At 41.5% G+C, this 23,374-nt stretch overlaps 1 protein-coding gene across 1 annotated transcript in view; it reads left to right on the forward strand.

Annotated features, from left to right (window-relative positions):
* The first annotated feature begins 252 nt into the window (after positions 1 to 252).
* The window catches only part of LOC126449497 (mitochondrial sodium/calcium exchanger protein-like), a 160,871-nt gene continuing 137,749 nt past the window's right edge, over positions 253 to 23,374 (forward strand). The window contains exons 1-2 of the mRNA XM_050091020.1: positions 253 to 359; positions 11,624 to 11,699. Coding sequence (XP_049946977.1) covers positions 11,643 to 11,699 — 57 coding nt within the window. The 5' untranslated portion in view covers positions 253 to 359; positions 11,624 to 11,642. The remainder of the gene's footprint in view (positions 360 to 11,623; positions 11,700 to 23,374) is intronic.

Raw genomic sequence — 23,374 nt, forward strand, 5'->3', positions numbered from 1 at the left:
CCATTATGCATTTGATCATGTACCTTTCGGCAGGTAATATTCTTTGCACGAATGATTAGCAGTTAGTTTTTTTCGGAAAGTAGACGATAAATTCTGAGAACTTCTGAAATTAAGAAAAGTACTAGTTTATTAGCATATGTAGTATATCGAGTAAACAAATCAAAAGAAAAAAGAAATCTACAAGTACTTAAAGTTAAAGATACGTATCGGTGTGTAAAGTTAAATCACATCTTTACACTACTTTCATTGAGAAAATATTAAAGTCGTTGTTACGTCTAACAATTCACTAGTCTAAACAAGAATACCTGCGTTTCAAAATACTGTACGTCCGCAGCTTGAATTTTTAAGGACAGGAAAAGGTAAATCTTCTTCTCACTATTAAATACGCTTCTGCATAACTTTCGAGAACATAGTAATATGTGAGCCATTCTTAGCTAAATTTTATAGAGCCTGTTTTTATGGAGATGACGTGTTGCAGTACGGGTGTTGATTCAGGAAGAGAAATTCGTTGCTTGTGTTGCTGAGATAAATAGGTTTGGGCTATGCTGGAAACTGTAGAGCAGTAATCAGAAATTTGCACTGCCAGTTCTTATGCAGGCCTATTTGGTGTATAAAGTAATTAATTATTGGACTACTTAAATTTATTATTATGAATTTAGTCTTATCATAACTACATGGGTTGCTCATACAACAGACTAAAACCAGACAATTTATTACAAACAACACGAGGGAAAATTTAAGAGTGCCTATTCGTGTTCTGCTTGGGTCTGCCTGAAAGTCAAATATCGCGAATAAGATGCTGAGCAAATTACGTATTTATAAAGTGTTACGAATTTGTACATCTTTTTTATTCAGTGGGACGTGCTGCATCTGGATCCATCGGAAGGTGTATAAATTATGACGGAATTGCGAAGTGGTAGGCTTCGGTTATACGGTTATGAGGTAAATTTTTATACAACAGTATTGGACGATGCCGATATATAAAAGCGCTAACGTCGATGTTTAATATTAAAATGAACGTCCACAGTCAGTTAACTCCATTTTATGTGAACGTATTAGTGTGATGGTTTTGCTTATTAATGGTTGCAGCTGCCTGTACTTTCGTATTGCCGTACTGGTGCATCCGGATGTCTGTGAGTGTAGATTCCAACCTTTTTATTAGCCTGGAAAAAAGTATTTGCGTGTATCTTTAACAGCGTTTCTGATCTTTTGTGTGCTCATTGGAACTGAGAAACCACGGTAGCAATAAAGAAAAGCCTGCAACAATCACAGTGGAGGTTATAACCATCCTATCTATCATAGCCAGGAGATTGATGTCATAGACAACGAAATGCGTGAGAGACTGCTGCAGTGCGTATGACTTTTACATTTATTACTTCTCTTATACTAACTCTATTCGCAACACATTTTGCAGACAGTATCCACATATGTCGCTAAACGTACCTGTCACGTTATACCATTATGTGGCACAGGAGATACCCTATGACATTATAAACACTGAGATGCATGGAAAACCTCGGCATTATGCATGACGTTTTAATCTGTTACGTCTTTGTTACTCACTCTGTTCGCATCATACTTCGCTGACAGTATCCAATTATGCTTCTGAATGTTCCTACACAAGTATGTCATTGTACAACACAGTTCAAGAGGTATGACGTCGTAAACACTGAGATGCGTGAAAATGCCGCATTATGTCGAAGTGTTAATATTCGTAGGCGTATATTTATTGTGTACTACTAAGAGATTCCTGCAGTCGAGTCGGATAAATTATAGTGTCCGATTTCACTCGTCGGCTTTGAGCAATGACGTCGACGTAAGGCAAAGACGGTATCTACAGGCAATCTATGAAAGCAAGGGTTCATACTCGGAAACAAACGAATGTAGCATACGATAAAATTACAATCACGTTCACGCAGTTATTTACTTAGTAATGAATTATATCTAAACGAACTGAAGATAACGAATGTAATTAAGTACAAGCATTAAAAACAAATTTTCATGTCTGATAAGAAGTATTCTCGTAATTTACGTGAGTAGAAAAGCACATAGAACCTTCAAATTGCATTACTATAAAGCGCATGAACCATGAACCATGGACCTTGCCGTTGGTGGGGAGGTTTGTGTGCCTCAGCGATACAGGTACTATAGGTGCAACCACAGCGGAGGGGTATCTGTTGAGAGGCCAGACAGACGTGTGGTAAATGATGATGGCGTCCTCTTGGGTAAGATATTCGGGAGGTAAAGTAATCCCCCAAGGTTCCCCGGGCAGGGATTACGCATGAGGACGTCGTTATCAGGAGAAACAAAACTGGCGTTCTACAGATCGGAGCGTGGAATGTCAGATCCCTTAATTGGGCAGGTAGGTTAGAAAATTTGAAAATGGAAGTGGATAGGTTAATGTTAGATATAGTGGGAATTAGTGAAGTTTGGTGGCAGGAGGACAAGACTTCTGGTCAGGTGAATATGGGGTTATAAATACAAAATCTAATAGGGGTAATCCAGGAGTAGGTTTAATTAGGAAAAAAAAAATCGGAGCGTGTAAGCTACTATGAACAGCAAAGGGAATGCATTATTGCAGCCAAGATAGACACGAAGCCCACATCTACCACAGTAATACAAGTTTATACACCATATAGCTCCACAGATGTCTAAGAGATCGATGATATGTATGATGAGATAAAAGAAATTATTCAGATAGTGAAGGGAAACAAAAATTTAGTAGTCATGGGGGACTGGAATTAGATATTAGGAAAAGGAATAGAAGGAAAAGTAGTAGGTAAATGGTGAATATGGAATGCAGGTAAACAGGGGTATACGACCAGGGACAACCGGGAGATCCGGGAAAAACCCGAGAATTTTTTCATCGGGGAGAAAACCAAGAAAAACCCGGGAATTTTTCATTGTTTTAGTTTTCAGTTAAATTTTTGTGATTTTGAGTGGTAAGAACCAATACTCTAACAAAGGATATTACTGTACCCCGCTACTGCAGAATAACAGTGCAGCAACGAAAAAAGAAAAAAAAAAACTTACGTTGCAAAGGAAATGCGCCGTATACAACAACAAAACACAGTGCTCATACAAGCGTCTGCCAACAGCAAAATGTGTCAAATGCTTTTGGAAGACAATGCAATGCTTCATAACAACAAACTGCCTGCGATGAGCGTGACGTGACAACTGTTTGATTCCTTTGAGCAGTTGCGGGCGGGCTCTTATGCATGCGTAGTTGAATCGCTTATGAGTAGTACCATCTCCCGCTTCTTGTTACAGAAGTGTGGCTTGATGCCACTACCCAATATTGCCCCGGTTCGGAAATATAGTAAATCCGGGCCTGATGCACAGAGCGGTCTGAGTTGTGGGGAGGTGGGTCGTCTCCACGTGACCTGTGTTTACGTTCAGTGATTTTGTTGTGAGCATAAAATTCTACTAATTATACTTAGATGATACCAAAACACTTTGCTACTACATCTCTCATTATACTGGTTCCACAGGATTTCTAAAAATTGGCTTCCTTTACTTTCAATAATATCACGCAAATCTAATTCTTTCACAATATTTTCACTTTTGTTATCACCACTTTGATTAACCATGAACTGATCAGGACAGACATGTAACAATTGATTTTCAGCTGTCACTTCACTACTCTTATCATATTCCTTTGCTTCATCACCACAACTATCATCAAGTTTCAACACTTAATTATTTATTTCAATAAAAACATTGTACTCGCATTCTGGTTTGCTTACCATACTTTTCACATCAATAATACTAACATCATCAGTACTATGGTATACTTTACTACCAGTTTCATCTATTTCTCTCTGTTTCTCACTTTTTATGGGTGATTCCTTTTCCTGTTGCTTAGGTTTATCATCAGCTGACTCACTATTACCTTCTTGTGTGAACAACCACCCCAATTCTGAACTAAAACATTTATTACTCTCTTCATTATTACTTTGCTCTCCCCTTTTTGCCCAGCTGTAAAAATCACTTAACATCTCCTCATCCAGAATTGAATCAGAACTTTGATCTCTCCTATGTTTATTTTGTGGTGGTCTTCTGTGCCACATAGCATCCCAATTTTTTTTATCAAAACTTATATAATTCACTTGATATTCCTGGTTTTTAACCTGTTTGTTAATGGTACAGTTATTTACACTATTTGGTTTTGTGTGAAAGTTAGTGGTCCTATTATGTTTAAATCTGTTCGCCCCAAAGCTGTGGACCCTCATTGAGGCGGTCCGGAGTTTTCCGGATGGCTACCTCTATTGTCACTCCTCCAATTTGTATTCATTCTGTTGTTACCTTCCCATCTGTTGTTCCTCGTTACACCATTGTTTTCACAGTTTCTCCCTCTCCCATTACCATTGTACTCTCTTGTTCTATCATATTGCTGTTCATTCCGAAAATCTCTATCATCCCTTCTAGGGTTCTCCCCACGGTAATCAGAACTCCACCTCCCACTGTAATGGTTTCCATTACTAAACTGTTGCACATTTCTCTCCATTGCCCTGTCTAATTTGTCTATATATTTTAAAAACTGGTCTGAACAGTCGTCAGGTTCATGCACTAATTCCCACTGTATTCTTTCAGGTAACCTTCTTTTAAGGGCATCAATTTGTGTCATTTCGTTGAAGGGTTTATCTAGATGCATCAATTTCCTAAGTTGATCCCTGCAAAAGTCTTTCACTGAGTGGTTTCTGCCCCTGAAACTAGGCCCATTTAAAAATTCACTTTTTATCCTACCCTGTTCAGTCTCAGACCAAAACTTATTTAAGAAACTCTTCTTAAAATCATCATATGTTTTCCACCCATCAAAATGTTGGTTTGCTCAAGACAAAGCTTCTCCCTCAAGATATTTTTTGACAAATTTAATCTTTAGATTATCAGACATACCAGGAACAAGATTGTCAGAGCAATGTTGTAAAAAGTCTACAGGGTGTAAATTATCACAAGGAAAACTTTTTACAGGTGAATTACCCCACACACTTCCACCATTCATACATAAATTTCTAGACACAAAATTATCTTGCATTTCTGTGAATCTCTTGTCTATTACACTTAAATTACATGTTACAGACTCTTGTATCTTATTTAATTCAGCATCTAAGGAATAAACTTTTGATTCTGTATCTAGACTTAATTTGTCTACCCTCTCCTCCACAGTTCTTTGAGCTGAGGTTAACCTTTCAATCTCTTTTCCCTTGACTTGAGCTGACTGTGGCCAATTTATTTTCTAAGGTCACAAACTTATTTTCTATAGCCTCAATTGCCCTTCAAACTTTCTCCTAATTGAAGTTTTAAAATTGAGATTTCTTCTTTCAGTACATCACCATTGCTTTTCATTTTTGCTTCCAGCAATTCACTAGTTAAGTTTAATTTCACTTCTAGCGATTAACTGGATGCATTTATTTTCAATTCTAGAAATTCACTATTTGAATTCATTGCCATTGTTAATTCGGACTGCATTTGTCCCATTCTGGCAAAGAGTAACCTTACCCAGTCCTGTTGATCCGGTTTTCTTTCGGTTTGTGAGTCATCGGGATCGTGACTTACACTACACACGTTCGAGTCTAACATCTCTCCCACTTCCTTTTTAATTTCTTCTGATAGTGTCATTATGACACCACGTGTTTGGACACAGTCTTGACGAAATGTTTAAAACAAAAAGAATTGTACTTATCTTTTCACACCACGACGTCGATCACAGGTCCACCTCTCCGATAAGCCAGCACTTTGTTGGTTCTCACACTACTTTTTCTGGTCCAGGAAACGTGTACAATGTTGTTCATATTTTACGAATTATAAAGTTTATATTGTCCTGCAAACAAAGCACAATTAGTCTCATCGCACTTAACTGTAATATCCCGGACGAGCCCCGAAGTTTAACAGACCTCTTCCTAAAATTTCCACAGTCTATAAGTTGTCCTACTCCTTTGTCCACATGGTGACTTCAGGAACTACAGGAGATTCAAATTTATAGTCCAAGGTCGTTAACAAGTACGAACAGTCTGGTACTTAACTCATATCGATGGCTGCGTTGTTGCCTTCGTGAAGTGTAGAGGAGATTCCACTGCGAAGTTCCTGCGGTTTTCTTTGTGTTTGGATGAGACTAACTGGTTTGTAGGGCGACGTGGTATTTTGATTTTTAGAGAGCAAGCGTTAGATTAGTTTTGCACATCACTATTTAATTCATTTATTCACATTTAACACTTCTACACTAAAATGAAATAAGACATTGTTTGCCACCACATCTGTATCACCACCTCCTCCAACCCACGCTCCAGATCCAAAGACCGCCAACCACCTCTTCCAAAGATCCACCTCCTTCCTGCATGACCAAAGATAACCGTCTCTTAGCTGTTAAACTCGCAGTCAAAGGCTATATTTAACATAAAACATTACACATAAAGAAATTACTGACATACATGATTTTACGTTCTGTTATAAGTGGTTGATGTCTCATAACGTAATAGTTGCCGAACTCTCATTTTGTTTCTCTGCAGTGACGTATGCATCCAGAGCATCCACATTGAAAGATGATCAGTGTATTGTCCTCTGTCCTCCAAATGTCTAGTCTTCTGCAGGGTGTTATACTTGGAGGAGGAGTTGGTTGTCCTATGTTAGACAGATACTTGATTGTGTTTGACGACTGTGGCAAAAGTCCAAACTGGTCCTGTCCATTCTTCATGGCACATTTGGTTGGTGGATGAGAGCTGGTGCTGAAAAGCTTCCCTGATGTACTTTATTATCTCCTGGTGTAGTGATTCTCTTGTGTAGTTCTGACATCTCTGGCCACCATAAACTGTTATATCTTCTCTCACTGCCTGGAGTATGAGAAAGGCAAAGTCATAGCTGTCTTCCACAACTGCCATAGAGCTCACATTTGGAAATAGATCAAACCTCTTCTATTTAAATCTTTTCTTTTGTGTTTTCTCAATGCACTGGCACCACTTTATGAATTCAGTTTAACATCCCTTACCAGAAGAGCTTTGTACATGTAATCTGTGACTTCTTTTATCAACTGTGAGATTTTGTCAGCTTCTGTCACATTCAGATTCACAGTTTTGCTTAGGATTGAAAGATTCTATATGTACAACTGTGTTATTTCACCATGACACTGGACTCTGTTCTTTGTTTATTCTTCTTCTGAGTGAACTTGCAGTATATTGTCACCATTATGTTTTCTTCAAATAATCATGGAATTTGACCCAGCTATTGATCTTCTCTTCCTTGTTCTCAAACCATGCTGGTCTGTGCTGTCCAGTAAAAGTACAAGTTCGCCAAACAAATTATATCATCCCTCCTGTTATGTTTGATGACTTGGACAAATCCTCTCAGCCACTTCATTGGGTCCATACCAGGCTTTTGGGAAAACATTGATGGATGCCTGACATGCAGCTGACTTACTGCTTTCTAGGATTCCATTGGTCCCTGAATATATGGATGTTGGGAAAACTGTACTGATTCTATTCTGGTTCCTGTCCATGTAAATGATGGCTTTTATGTTGCCTAATTGTAGCCATGTGACTGGATGTTTTAATGTACTGGTGTCTCCACCAAACCATGTCATATCATAAGCAGAATCAAATCCAAATCAAAAAACACTGTCATCAGTGAAGTACAGCTACATAGCACTGACAGCATGTTTGTTACAGCCTCCAAGAATACAGTGAGAACAGAACTGAACCCCTGAGTGGATGCTGCTGCTATTTGTTCAAACATAGAGTATTCCAGAATATGCGAACATTACAAGCATAAAAAGTTCCAAGAACCTTCCAGAAACAATTAATATAAATAACAAATATTTGCTGGTGATGAGGTTTGAACTGGTGACCTGTGGCATGCCAGCCAGCAATGCTAACTGCTAGCCCCTAAGGCACGCAGATACTTTTAAAGGTCTGCAGTCTTATTCAATGTACAGTTCAGACTGTCAATACTGATCTCAGATGGTCAGTATTATTGTACATTATTGTACAGTATTCAGTATTGCACAATAAACAGTGAGTCTGTGAGGTACCCTTTATTATATTATTTTCTTCAACAATACATTCATCCTTCCACTTAGAGTAGAGTTCTTTGAGGAGAACATCAGTGATATTCTGTTTTATTACTGTTATATATGTTATGTTTTGTGCAATTTATTTTACAGCTTTCAGGTGCCAACTAGTATATACAGTTCTTTGTACAATTAGATAACATCTTCTTACTTGTGTAACAACAATGGAAATACCTGGGTGGTGCAGTACTTAAAATTAGGGAAAGGCAACCACTCACCTATAGCAGATCAATGCAAGGAGCACAGTAACACATAACATAAAACAGTTATCATACTAGCTTTCAAATGCACATCACTGATCTCTGTATGAGTGCACCAATACCAAATGTTTATGTTGAATATTCAGGTTAGCTGTATAATTCTCTTGTTATTCATTTTCACTTATATGCACTGTCCGCCCCTATAGCTGAATGGTCAGCGTGACGGACTGCCGTCCTAAGGGGCTCGGGTTCGGTTCCCAGCTGGCTCAGGGATTTTCTCTGCTCAGTGACTGGGTGTTGTGTTGTCTTCAGCATCATTTCATCCCCATCTGGTACGCAGGTCACCTAATGTGGCATCGAATGTAATAAGACCTGCACCAAGGCAGCCGGACCTGCCCTGTAAGGGGCCTCCTGGCCAATGACGCCAAATGCTCAATTTCCATTTCCGCTCATGTGCACTGATACACTGCACAGATTGGTTCTTTGAAACTGGTTTAATGTCCTTTTACCCCAAACATTATTACATTTATCATGACATTAGAAGTTCTTTTAACTGATGCATCTAGGATGCATCATATTTCCCTAACAGTTTGGCAGTCAGCTCATCTGTATCAATTACTGAATCTCACTTAATCATTTATTAACTTACCTAGTTCGCAGTTTCAAATTTTGTCAGCTCATTAGATTTACTCTTCTTTTTCTTCTTCTTCTTCAGCCTATCTCAGCCACTGTTGGATATAGGCCTCTTCCATATACTTCCATTGTCTTTGGTTTTGAGATGCCTGGTATCATTGTCTTCAATCCACAAGCTTCACGTCATCAAGCCATCTCTTTTAGAGGTCTTATGGTGCATCTCTTGTTGCCACATGCTCTCCAGTGAACGATTCCAGGGGTCCACATACTGTGATCTTGTTGAGATACATGTCTGACCCATTGCTAATCCAGTCTTGCAATTCTCTAAAGGATGTTTTTTGCCTTTATTCTCCTTCTAATATCCTCTGATCAAATCCTATCCCTGAGACTAACTCTTAGCATATGTTTCTCCATGATTTTTTTTGTTTGCTTTAGTTTATGAGCATTTGCCTTAGAGTTATAGCTTCCAGGCTGTAGGTTGTACCAGGTAGTATGCACATATCATGGAGCTCGGCCTCTCAGATTATTTGGGACATCCTTGTTGATCAAGATATTCATTTCCAAGCCAGTCTTTGCAGGAGCAAATTTTAGTTCTTGTATCACGCTCTTTAGTTCTTCTGAATTTTCACTTATGAGTGCAGATGGTTCAGATATGAGTCATTGATTTTAATTCATCTATTATTCCAGTCTAGGGATCTGAATATATCTTCCAATGCAAGGGTGAACAGTTTTGGAGAGATGTTGTCATCTTGGTGAATTTCTTTGTTGACTGTGATCTTACTGATGATATGATCCTCATCCACCGTAACTCTCATTGTTGCATTTTTGTAGATGTACACTCCTGGAAATTGAAATAAGAACACCGTGAATTCATTGTCCCAGGAAGGGGAAACTTTATTGACACATTCCTGAGGTCAGATACATCACATGATCACACTGACAGAACCACAGGCACATAGACACAGGCAACAGAGCATGCACAATGTCGGCACTAGTACAGTGTATATCCACCTTTCGCAGCAATGCAGGCTGCTATTCTCCCATGGAGACGATCGTAGGGATGCTGGATGTAGTCCTGTGGAACGGCTTGCCATGCCATTTCCACCTGGCGCCTCAGTTGGACCAGCGTTCGTGCTGGACGTGCAGACCGCGTGAGACGACGCTTCATCCAGTCCCAAACATGCTCAATGGGGGACAGATCCGGAGATCTTGCTGGCCAGGGTAGTTGACTTACACCTTCTAGAGCACGTTGGGTGGCACGGGATACATGCGGACGTGCATTGTCCTGTTGGAACAGCAAGTTCCCTTGCCGGTCTAGGAATGGTAGAACGATGGGTTCGATGACGGTTTGGATGTACCGTGCACTATTCAGTGTCCCCTCGACGATCACCAGTGGTGTACGGCCAGTGTAGGAGATCGCTCCCCACACCATGATGCCGGGTGTTGGCCCTGTGTGCCTCGGTCGTATGCAGTCCTGATTGTGGCGCTCACCTGCACGGCGTCAAACACGCATACGACCATCATTGGCACCAAGGCAGAAGCGACTCTCATCGCCGAAGACGACACGTCTCCATTCGTCCCTCCATTCACGCCTGTCGTGACACCACTGGAGGCGGGCTGCACGATGTTGGGGCGTGAGCGGAAGACGGCCTAACCGTGTGCGGGACCGTAGCCCAGCTTCATGGAGACGGTTGCGAATGGTCCTCGCCGATACCCCAGGAGCAACAGTGTCCCTAATTTGCTGGGAAGTGGCGGTGCGGTCCCCTACGGCACTGCGTAGGATCCTACGGTCTTGGCGGGCATCCGTGCGTCGCTGCGGTCCGGTCCCAGGTCGACGGGCATGTGCACCTTCCGCCGACCACTGGCGACAACATCGATGTACTGTGGAGACCTCACGCCCCACGTGTTGAGCAATTCGGCGGTACGTCCACCCGGCCTCCCGCATGCCCACTATACGCCCTCGCTCAAAGTCCGTCAACTGCACATACGGTTCACGTCCACGCTGTCGCGGCATACTACCAGTGTTAAAGACTGCGATGGAGCTCCGTATGCCATGGCAAACTGGCTGACACTGACGGCAGCGGTGCACAAATGCTGCGCAGCTAGCGCCATTCGACGGCCAACACCGCGGTTCCTGGTGTGTCCGCTGTGCCGTGCGTGTGATCATTGCTTGTACAGCCCTCTCGCAGTGTCCGGAGCAAGTATGGTGGGTCTGACACACCGGTGTCAATGTGTTCTTTTTTCCATTTCCAGGAGTGTATTTCAGGATCTTTATATGCCCTGAATTTGCTCTGGCATTTTAAAGGGCATTTTTGATTGCTCAGATCTCTGCTGAGTTGAAAGCTCTTTGATAATCTGTAAAGCCTGGATGACTGATAGGAACAAATATTTCATGGGCATAGGTTTTTCATGCTCTGTGCTGGAGTGCTTTCTTATACAAAAATTGACTTTAGTTCACACTTCAAAATATTTTATGAGGAAATACTCTCATACACTACATATAGTTCAAAATCCAGATAATACTTTGAAGGAGAGTTAGACATTTACCTTTTACTTATAGGATATTTGAAAATATTCTGCCTTTCAGATTGATTTACTTTAAAACTATGTTACTATTTTAAGAAAGAGTTTGCTGTAATTTTATAATAACATGTTAATTTCTAGTAATTAAATTTAATATGCATCATTAAAAATCAAGAAAGTTTATTTTTTTTTATTTTCTTTGTTTCAGCTGGAGCACAGTTGTCAGAATGTTTTCAAAATTGAACCATCTAAGAGATGTGACTGGGTACACAACACAACAGCTTGTGAGGATCACAGTGTCTTACTTTCATATACTGCTTTTTTGTTTTGCAATTTTGATGACTCTACCTTCTATATAGGAGTGTTTATAATGGTATGGCAATTTATGTTGTTAATGACAGTTATTTCAGTGGTATCTAATCATAAAGTATATACCCCACTTTTCATTAAATGTTATGCGTTGAGTCCTCTGATAATGTATAAATACCATTTCCAAATTTTTAAAAATTAAATTTTATGTTTTATTATGAAAACAAAAGTTGCTACTCATCATATAGAGGAGATGCAGAGTCACAGATAGGCACAACAATAAAAATGTCCCAAATAAAGCTTTTAGCCTGTAAAGTCGTCGTTAAAAATACATGACACACACACACACACACACACACACACACACACACACGTGCGCAAGCACATCACACACGACTGTAGTCTCAGGCAACTGAAGCCACACTGCGAGCAGCAGCACCAGTACATGATGGGAGTGGTGACTGGGTGGGGGTAAGGGGGAGACTGGGATGGAGAGGGGAGGGATGGCGGGGTAGGGGTGGCAGACACTGAAGTGCTGCAGGTTAAATGGTGGGCAGGGCATAGGTGGGGAGGGGCTGGGGTCAGCAGAAAAAGAGAATAAAAAGACTGGGTGCAATGGTCGAATGAGGGCTGTATAGTGCTGGAATTGGAGCAGGGAATGGGCTGGATGGGTGAGCACAATGACTAACAAAGGTTGAGGCCAGGAGGTTTACGGGAACATGGGTAATATTGCAGGGAAAGTTCCCACTTGTGCAATTCAGAAAATATTGTGTTGGTGGGAAGGATCCGTATGGCACAGACTGTGAAGCAGTCATTGAAATGAAGGATGTCATGTTGACAGTGTGCTCAGGAACAGGGTTGTCCACTTGTTTCTTGGCCACATTTTGTCAGTGGCCATTTATGTGGACAGACAGCTTGTTGGTTGTCATGCCCACATAGAATGCAACACAGTGGTAGCAGCTTGGCTTGTAGATCACATGAATAGTTTCACAGGTAGCCCTGCCTTTGATAGGATAGGTGATGTTTGTGATTGGTCTCGAGCAAATGGTGGTGGGAGGATGTATGGGACAGGTCTTGCATCCAGGTCTTTTACAGTAGTACGAGCCATGAGGTTACAGGGGTTGCGTAGTGATGGAGGAGTATATTGTGTAAGTTTGGTGGACACTGGAATACCACTGTGGGAGGGGTGGAAAGGATAATGGGGAGGATATTTCTCATTTCAGGGCACAATGAGATGTAGTCAAAACACTGGTGAAGAATGTAATTCGGTTGCTCCAGTCCTGGGTGATACCGAGTTATGAGGGGAATGCTCCTCTGTGACTGTACGGTGGAACTTTGGGAAGTAGTGGGAGACAGGATAGATAAGACATGGGAGATTTGATTTTGTACAAGGTTGGGAGGATAATTGCGGCTTCAGTGAGACCCTTGATATATTTTGAGAATGACCACTCATCACTGCAAGTGTGATGACCACAGGTGGATAGGCTGTATGGAAGGGACGTCTTGGTATGGAACAGGTGACAGCTCTCGAAGTGGAGGTATGGCAGGTGGTTAGTAGGTTTGATATGGATGGAGGTACTGATATAGCCATTTTTTGAGGTGGAGGTCGACATCTAGGAAGGTGGCTTGTTGGGTTGACATCTAGGAAGGTGGCTTGTTGGGTTGAGAAGGACCAGGCGAAGCAAGTGGGGGAGAAGTTGTTGAGGTTCTGGATGAGTGTAGATAGCTTGTCCTCACCCTCGATTCAGATGGCAAAGATGTCATCAATAAATCTGAACCAGGTGAGGGATTTAGGATTCTGGGTGTTTAGGAAGGATTCCTCTAGATGGCCCATGAATAGGTTGGCATAGGATAGTGCCATGCAGGTACCCATAGCCATACCTCAGATTTTTTTGTAGGTAATGCTTTGAAAGGATAAGTAATTGTGGTTGAGGATATAGTTGTTCATGGCAACTAAGAAGGAGGTTGTTGGTTTGGAGTCCATTGGCACTGGGAAAGGTAGTTTTCAATAGCGGTAAGGCCATGAGCATTATGAATGTTAGTGTAAGGGGAGGCGGCATAAATAGTGACGAGCAGGGCAACGTTTGGTAAAGGGACAGGAAATTTGGAGAGCAGGTGGAGGAAATGGTTGGTATCTTTTACATAAGAGGGTAGGTTCCAGGTAATAGGTTGAAGGTGTTGGTCTATGAGAGCAGTCCAACTGTGTCAATCCATTTGCATCAATACAGAAAAGTTTCCTTATTCCTAGCCGGAACCCAGTCACACATACTGTTCCTGTGTTGTTGCCTGGCTCATGGAATCCACCCAAGTGGCCTTACCATCAAATTACCCATCTCTGGTTACAACCCCTCCTTCAACAACGACCTCCACCTGTTTGGATTCTGCCAATCCTAACCCCTTACCAACTAAGTCCCGCAAAACCATACCAGCCAAGCCCAAACCTCCATCCCCAAAATTCTCCTGCTATACAATCCCAACTTCCTGGAACCCATAACACACACTAAAACTTTTGCCCTCCATGAACCAGAGCAACATGCACAACACTACATCAAAAAGCTCTCCACCTTGCTCACTTCCTACTCCTGTCTTGGAGTACTCCTCTCCACCACCTCTACAACGACCTCCAAACCTCCCCCATGCCCCCTCATAGCTGACAAAACCCTGTCTTACAGACCTACTACATTTATCCCACCCTGCAAAACTCCCTCCCACCACCACACAGAATCCAGAACCTAAACAGACCTGTAACATAGTCGTGAACCTTTCCTCCAGAAACCTTGACCCCACAGAAATATCAGTCCTTTCCAAAGGCCTCACCTTTTGTCCCACTCCCAAATTAAATAATGCAGGACTTTTTAAAGACCTTCTCTCCTTCTTCTGGCCCCTACAGTTGAAACACTTTTTTTGCCACCAGCCCTACCAATCAGAAACAATCAAAGACCAATGTTGAATCCTGCCAAACTCATTTCACTCTTCCAACTGTGATCCACCCTGACTGCCCTCAAGTCATCTGCCATTAACTTTCCAGAATTTCTTAACCTTGAACCTTGCCTCACCATTACTCCCCAAATCCATCAACATGCAAACTAACCTTACATCCATAGGAAGAACCTCAATCCACCATCTGAAACTGATCCCTAACTTTATAATCCAACCTGTGGACAATGGCTCCAGCACCGTTGTTTTGAACTGCAAGGATTACGTGGCAGAAGGACTCTGCCAACTGTAAGATGTTTCCACCTACAAACCTTGCCACAGTGACCCCATTCTAAAAATCCAGCAGGATCTCCAGTCACTCCTCAAATCCATAGGCCCATCCTAGGACCTCTCCCAGGAGTGCGTCTCTCAGCTCACCCCTAGAACTCCCTGCACTCCTACCTTCTAAATGCTTCCTAAAGTCCATAAACCGAACCAGCCAGAATGCCCCATTGTGACCAGTTACTGTGCCCCCACTGAGAGAATATCTGCTTTTGTAGACCAACACCTTCAGTCTCTTACCTGGAACCTACCCTCCTACAACAAGTTTAAATTATTAGACTAAAGACATTTTTTCTGAAACTTTACATTTATTACACATTTACATCCACATACAGATTATATTTGTACATTCAATACTTTGTAAGCATGCCTTTGTTCTTAATCAACATTTTTATCGTGTTTTATTAACTTTTCACATGACACTTTAATATCATTGTCATGGTACCAGATTTCCTCTAGTTTCTCCATGAGATCCTGTTTGGGGGTTATTGTAAATTTCCTTATTCTCTGTTTCACAATAGCCCATAAATTTCCCTGGCCAGGGCAACACTTTCATTTGTTTTCCTTCCAAGTACTTGGAAACATTTAACATTTTTGGCTTTGTGGCAAGGTTCCCCATCATGCATAAAAGTGGCATCTTTATTAGGAAATAATGGAAGTTGGACGCTTCACACATTGCTGCACACACTCAGTTTTGAACTGTTCTCCAGGTGTGCAACAAACATACTGTCTGCTTGCTTCCATCACAGTGAATACAGATTCATCACTGAAGCATACCTCAAGCATGTGTACAAAATTGCAATTTAGAAAAGTTGGGAATAGTTGCATAAGAGACCTCAACTGTCCCAAAATTCAAATGTGCATTTGTTCAGTATCAATAAAATATAACAATTTCAAGCTGAAACTCCTAACTTTAGAGATAAGACCCACTTAATTTACCACATCATTGCACATACCTTAGCCCAGTCCTTACTTGTCCACTCCTTAAGTTGTTTAGCCCACTGCAATCTTTTGGTTTTCGTGGCAGGTGTGATTTTCTGTTTTTCCTTGGTCGGCATGTCTTTAAACCACATTCAAACCGCCTCCTCCTCACTGTCACAGGAGGAACTTCAACACCCAAACCTTTCAGCTGATGGCTCATGTCTGTAGACGTAAGCTTACTGTTCATTTTTGTCATGTTTGTAAATCTTCTCATTGTTCTAGGACTGATTTTTCTTTTCCATTCACATTTTCATTTCCTCTTTGTCTTCTATTCATCTTCTCTCTGCACTGAAAGTTTGATTCTGCTGACAAGTTTCTGTGATATTCTCATTATTTCAGCAATTTCTTGCTGTGTATAACAATTTTCAGCAAGAAGTGCTGCCACAGCCGAAACTTTCCGAGGTGAAACTTCTTTTGTCTTCCCCATAGCCTCACTTTCTTTGGAAACTTCAGGACATATTCTTGTAGTTAAAAACATGCAAATTCACAAGCTATATAATGTCTTGTTAATGTAGAAAGAAAACTTAAGAGTATAAAAAATAATCGTTTAGTCTAATAATTTGAACACGTCTGTATATAAAAGATAACAAGCTGAAGTACACCACAGAAACATAAAACATTACTGGAAACACAGTTTAAAAGCATATACACAGACAACTAACACCATCACAATTTGGAGGGAAATGGCAGATGTTACCAACTGTGAAAAATCCAGTATTCTGTGAGATGCTTGGAAGTGAAATTTCGTGGCATCAATCAAACCATTAAAACAAGTCAATTATTACACTTTTCTCTCCAATTTTTACACCAGAAAACTTAAGAGTATAAAAAATAATCGTTTAGTCTAATAATTTGAACACGTCTGTATATAAAAGATAACAAACATTTCCTCTAATGGCTCTCCTGTCCCTTTACCACATGGTGCCCTGCTCGTCTCTATCGATGCTACCTCCCTTTATGCAAACATCCCTAATGTCCATGGCCTTACCACTATTGAACACTACATTTCCCTGCACCTGATGGATTCAAAACCAACAACCTCCTTCCTAGTTGCCATGACCAACTATATCTTCACCCACAATTACTTCTTCTTTGAGGAGATAATGTACAAACAAAGCCATGTAGGGTAGCTGCGCGGCCTGAGGCATCTTGTCACAGTTCGTGCAGCTGCCCCTGTAGGAGATTTGAGTCCTTCCTCAGGCATGGGTGTGTGTGTTGTACTTAGCATAAGTTAGTTTAAGTTTGATTAATTAGTGTGCAAGCCTAGGGACTGATGACTTCAGCAGTTTGGTCCCATAATCCTTACCACAAATTTCCAAATTTTCCTAGAAACAAATTCAGGGTATGGCTTTGGGCACCCATGTGGCACTATCCTATGCCACTCTATTCATGGGCCATCTAGAGGAATCCTTCCTAAACACCCAGAATCCTAAACCCCTTCCCTGGTTCAGATTCACTGATGACATCTTTGCGATCTGGATGGAGGGCGAGGACACCCTATCCACATTCCTCCAGGATCTGAAAAACTTCTCCCCCATTTGATTTATCTGGTCTTACTCAACGCAACAAGCCACCTTCCTAGATGTTGGCCTCCACCTCAAAGATGGCAATACCTCCACTTTGACAGCTGCCACCAGTCCCACACCAAGAAGTCCCTTCCATACAGCCTAGCCACCCGTGGTCATTGCATCTGCAGTGATGAGCAGTCTCTCTTGAAATATACCGTTGGTCTTACTGAAGCCTTCACAGACCGTAATTATCCTCCCAACCTTGTAAAAAAACAAATCTCCCATGCCTTATCATTCCAGTCTCTCACCACTTCGCGAAGTCCCACTGTCTGGCCACAGAGGAGCATTCCCCTTATAACTCAGTACCACCCAGGTCTGGAGCAACTGAATTAAATTCTCCACCAGTGTTTTGACTACCTCTCGTCCTGCCCTGAAATGAGAAATGTCCTGCCCACTATCCTTCCCACCCCTCCCAAAGTGGTATTCTGCTGTCCACTGAACCTACATTTGTCCATCCTTACACAATCCCTGCTCCCAACCCCTTACCTCATTGCTCATACCCCTGTAATAGACCTAGATGCAAGACCTGTCCCATACATCCTCCAACCACCACTTGCTCGAGACCAATCACAAACATCACCTATCCTATCAAAGGCAGGGCTACCTGTGAAACTATTCATGTGATCTACAAGCTAAGCTGCTACCACTGTGTTGCATTCTATGTAGGCATGACAACCAAAAAACTGTCTGTTCACATAAATGGCCACTGACAAAATGTGGCCAAGAAACAAGTGGACAACCCTGTTGCTGAGCATGCTGCCAACATGACATCCTTCATTCAGTGACTGCTTCACAGTCTGTGCCACATGAATCCTTCCCACCAACACCAGATTTTCTGAATTGCACAGGTGGGAACTTTCCCTGCAATATATCCTATGTTTCTGTAACGCTCCTGGCCTCAACCTGTGTTAGTCATTGTGCTCACCCATCCATTCCATCCCCTGTTCTCATTCCAGCACTATACAGCCCTCATTCCACCACTGCACCCAGTCTCTTTTTTTCTTTCCATTTCTGCTGACCCCTCCCCCTACCCACCTATGCCCTGCCCACCATTTGACCTGCAGCATTTCAGTGTCTGCCACCCCTACCCTGCTATCCCTCCCCCTCCCGTCCCAGTCTCCTCCTTACCCCCACCCAGTCACCACTCCTATCATGCACTGGTGCTGCTGCTCGCAGCTCGCAGTGTGGCTTCGGTTGCCTGAGACTGCAGACATGTGTGTGTGAGTTGCGTTTGCGCATGCGCGCTTATGTGTGTGTGTGTGTGTGTGTGTGTGTGTGTGTGTGTGTGTGCGTGCATGCGCGCGCATGCGCGCGCATGCCTATCGACTATTTTTGACAAAGGCCTCACTAGCCGAAAGCTTTATTTGTGACAGTCTTTTTGTTGTGCCTATCTGCAACTCAGCATCTCTGCTGTATGGTGAGTAGCAATTATCGTTTTCATAATATTGTTACATTATATCCTTGATTTTCCATTGTTTAAACTTTATATTTTTCATTTTATTCTATTGGCTTGATACTTGTGATTTTGTTACAATATGTATTAACAATATTTTTGATTTAATTATTTGTCTAGCGTAGACTTGTGATTTGCATGATGACTCTCTCTCTTTTTCTCTCTCTCTCTGACACACACACACACACACACACACACACACACACACACATACGCACACGCACACGCACTCTATGTCAGTGAGAAAGCCATATTGTTTCACATTCCCCTGCGGTAGCCCTTCAAAATGAGTTTGCAACTGAAAATCCCTCCAAGTATAAAATTTGGTCTTTAATCCAGGTTTTAGTGGTAAAAAATTCAAAACTACTGACATGTATCTTGAAATTTGTGTTACATTTAGGTGGAATGTGATGGGTGAAGGTATTATATGACATTCATGTCATTTGCTTAGCCTTCTGAGGCCCAATAACATAAAAGAATTTAAAATTTTTATAAAAACAAAACAAACTCAATCCAAACAAGCCTTGAAGGCTCAATCATACCAACTGGCCCCTTTGTCACCCTCAACCTTTAGGTGTCACTGGATGTAGATGCGGAGGCTCATGTGGTCAGCACACTACTGTCCCGACTGTTGTCAGTTTTTGTGGTTGGTTCCACTGCTTCTCGATCAAGTAGCTCATCAGTTGGTCCCACAAGGGCTGAGTGCACCCTGTTTTCCAACAACATTTGGCAGACCTGGACGGTGACCCATCCAACTGCTAGCCCAGCCCAACAGTGTGTAACTTCGGGGAACTGATGGAAACTGATGTTAACACTGCAGCAAGGCTGTTGGCCTTTTTCATCATAGTAAGCAGCAAATAGAAGAAGGAATTGGCAAAAAATAGACAGTCAATTACTTTAAAGGAGGTGGTTTCACTTTGTAATATAATTTTAAAAGTTCTCTCAAAATTAATCTTTTTTATCATAGTAAGCAAAGACTACAAGAAGAAATTAGCTAAAAGTAAACAATAAATGGTTTTAAGGCTGTATAATTCAATTCATGTTTGTTGAGTCTCCCGCTAGCAAAAGCTATTGACCTATGGTCTATACTTTCCAAACCCCATTCGCCTTGGAAAAGTTCTGCAGCTGTACCATAGTCTGATGCATCAGCTGAAATCTTGAATGGGTCACCCATCACCAAATGATGAAATATCAGTGATTCTGATAGTACCCGCTTTACACTTTCAAATGCATTATGTGTCTCTTGGTCCAAACTCCAGGGTATTCCCTCCCATAATAAATACAAAAGTCAAGGGTCGTTTAACTCTTGACTTTGTATATAGTGTCTGTAATACCCTGCTGTTTCCAGAAAGCCCTTCAATTGTCTTATGTTTCTAGGTGGTGGACACTCCTTAATGGCCTCTATATGTTCTGAATTGGGCTTAATTCCTTGTACACCTATGATATGTCCGAAGAATTTTAGCTCCTGCCTTGAAAAGTGCCATTTTATTGTAATACCGTTTTCCTTAAATCTTTTTAGGGTTTTCCTCAAGGTCAGGCAATGCTCGTCCCAGGTGGGTGAGATTATCAGTATATCATCCACATATATGATTAAAGCCTTTAGTAACTCTCTTCCTAATGCTTTGTCGAGCATGTGTATAAATACTGATACCGAGATATTTAGTCCAAATGGTAACACATTAAAATGGTAGGATTTTCCATCAAATAGAAATGCTGTATATTTCTTTGAATCTGGGTGTAACTGGATTTGCCAATACCCAGCCGTCAGGTCTATCAAGCTAAAATACTGTGCTTTCTCACATTTGGACAGTAACTCATCGATGTTAATAGGTCCAGCTCTTTCAGTTTCTATATGTTTATTTAGGGTGTGCGCATCAGAGGCTGCTTCTCAGGTAGCTGACTGTGTGTAGGTGCACAAAAGGGCTTTTTAGATTAGGTGACTCTCCATCCAATCCAGATAATGATAGCTGTAGGGAACCCAGAAGTATCAGTATATTATTGAAAGAAATGCCTCCCACAGGTGAGAGTATCAAAATCATAGTTGTTAAGTGCCAAAGCATATGCAATGAAGCGTGTCAGGGTTTGAAGGGCTCCTGAAAAGCGACGTACCTCACATAATACTAGGTATGGAAAGTTGGTTGAAACCTGAAATTTATAGCAGTGAGATTTTTGGCGAAAATTTAAATTTATATGACTAGGTAGGCAAATGGGAAACGGAGGTGGTTAATTTGTCGTAGTAGACAAGAAACTCAAATCCACCGAGATGGATATTAAAACTGCATATGAGATTGTTTGGGCAAGACGCAGTATCAGGGGTGGACATAAAATTATAATTGGATCCTTCTAATGCCACCACACTTATCTCCTGATGTAACTGAAAACATTAAAGAAAACCTCAGTTGGCTTGTATGCAGTTCCTCATTCATACTGTAATCATCAGTGGGGACTTTAATCATCCAACGATCAATTGGGAAAATTACAATTTTGTTAGTGTGGACATGAAACATTACTAGACACCTTCTCTGAAGACTACACAAAAGAGATATACACACATAAATAAAGTTTTGCATCACCCCAGTCCCCAGAATTCCTGAAGATAGATGTTGACTGTGGATATTTTATTACAGACACAGTCCCTTTGACTGTTCAGAGAAGTCACTAAACCTGCTCAAAGGTGTAAACAACCATGCATGAGCGGCGCCTATTAGACGGAGGGGGCCCAACAGCCGATCAGTTCCAGTCATTCCACCAGGAAGGAGGTACATGGCTCGTGTTGTCTGTTGCTCAACCATGCGTAGACAGTCAATACCACAGTTCGATCACATTTGCATAGTTACTTTGTCCCATGAAGGGCTCTCAACAACGGGAGTGTCCAGGCATCTCGGAGTGAACCAAAGCGATGTTGTTCGGACATGGAGGGGATACAGAGAGACAGGAACTGTTGATGACATGTCTCACTCAGGCCACCCAAGGGCTACTACTGCAATGGATGACCATTACCTATGGATTATGGCATGGAGGAACACTGACAGCAAAGCCATCATGTTGAATAATGCTTTTCGTGCAGCCACAAGACATCATTTTACGACTCAAACTGTGCACAGTAGGCTGCATGATGAGCAACTTCACTTCTGACGTCCATGGCGAGGTCCATCTTTGCAACCATGACACTATGCAGCATGGTACAGATGGACCCAACAACAAACCAAATGGACCGTTCAGGTTTGGCATCATGTTCTCTTCACTGATGAGTGTCACATGCCTTCAACCTGACAATCGTCAGAGACGTGTTTTCGAGGCAACCCGGTCAGGCTGAACACCTTAGACACACCGTGCAGCGAGTGCAGCAAGATGGAGATTCCCTGCTGTTTTGGGGTGGCATTATGTGGGGACGACATTTACTGCTGGTGGTTATGGAAGGCACTGTAACGGCTTTATGATACATGAATGCCATCCTAGAACTGACAGTGCAACCATATCGGCAGTATATTGGCAGGGCATTCGTCTTCATGGATGACGATTCGCGCTCCCATCTCTAACTCTTTGGATGACTTAAAGTGGTGAAGTATGTGTGTAAATGCCCACTTCTCTAACAATACGACTTACTTGAGATGGTCAGCCGACTTTCCTTGATGTTTGGCTTGTTGCTGCAACCTCCTTTTCTCTTCTTCTCTGAAGTGTATTTGCTAGGAACAGGAATGTCTCAAGACTCTTTCTACTTATAAAAATAAGTGGGCATACACAGTTTCTTTAGTTTCACTCAATGACATATATTTGAACATCAAACTTTTACAAATCTCAGTCCTCACATAAACAGATACTATCAAGTAAGTCTCTTTGTATCTCCAAAGATTTACATTTAGGGTATGGTTGGCTTGATAACCTTTCCCTTTCTCAATATGAATCTGAATACACGTTTTATCCTCTCCATGTCCAAAATGAACAATAATTAACAATACTTCAACTGTCCTCTTTTTTTTTCACTACAATAGTCAAAGTTATAAAACAGCACGTAATACGAAAACATTCCATGTTCTTTCACTGCGGCTTCCATGGTGCGACTGGCAAACACTTGTCGGCACCGTTTGACCGCCGTGTCTGTAGTCGTCTCATGATAAACTTCAAACATGCCCACAGAGACAGGTGATTCACAGTAAATAGCCTCTCTCACACTTATATTTAAAATATTATGTGTTCGAGATGGTAGAAGACTGAATTGTTCTAGAACGTACATGGAAATTGTCGGAACACTACATATCCCCCTCCTAAGATCAAACACACAATATTTTATACATAATCATACATAATACCAATTCACATTTTAAAAGTATTCATTTATTACATAGGTTTATATACACATTGTTTTCTTCACCCATAAATCTTTGTACTC

This window comes from Schistocerca serialis, chromosome 1, assembly GCF_023864345.2.
Source record: "Schistocerca serialis cubense isolate TAMUIC-IGC-003099 chromosome 1, iqSchSeri2.2, whole genome shotgun sequence".
Taxonomy (NCBI): domain Eukaryota; kingdom Metazoa; phylum Arthropoda; class Insecta; order Orthoptera; family Acrididae; genus Schistocerca; species Schistocerca serialis.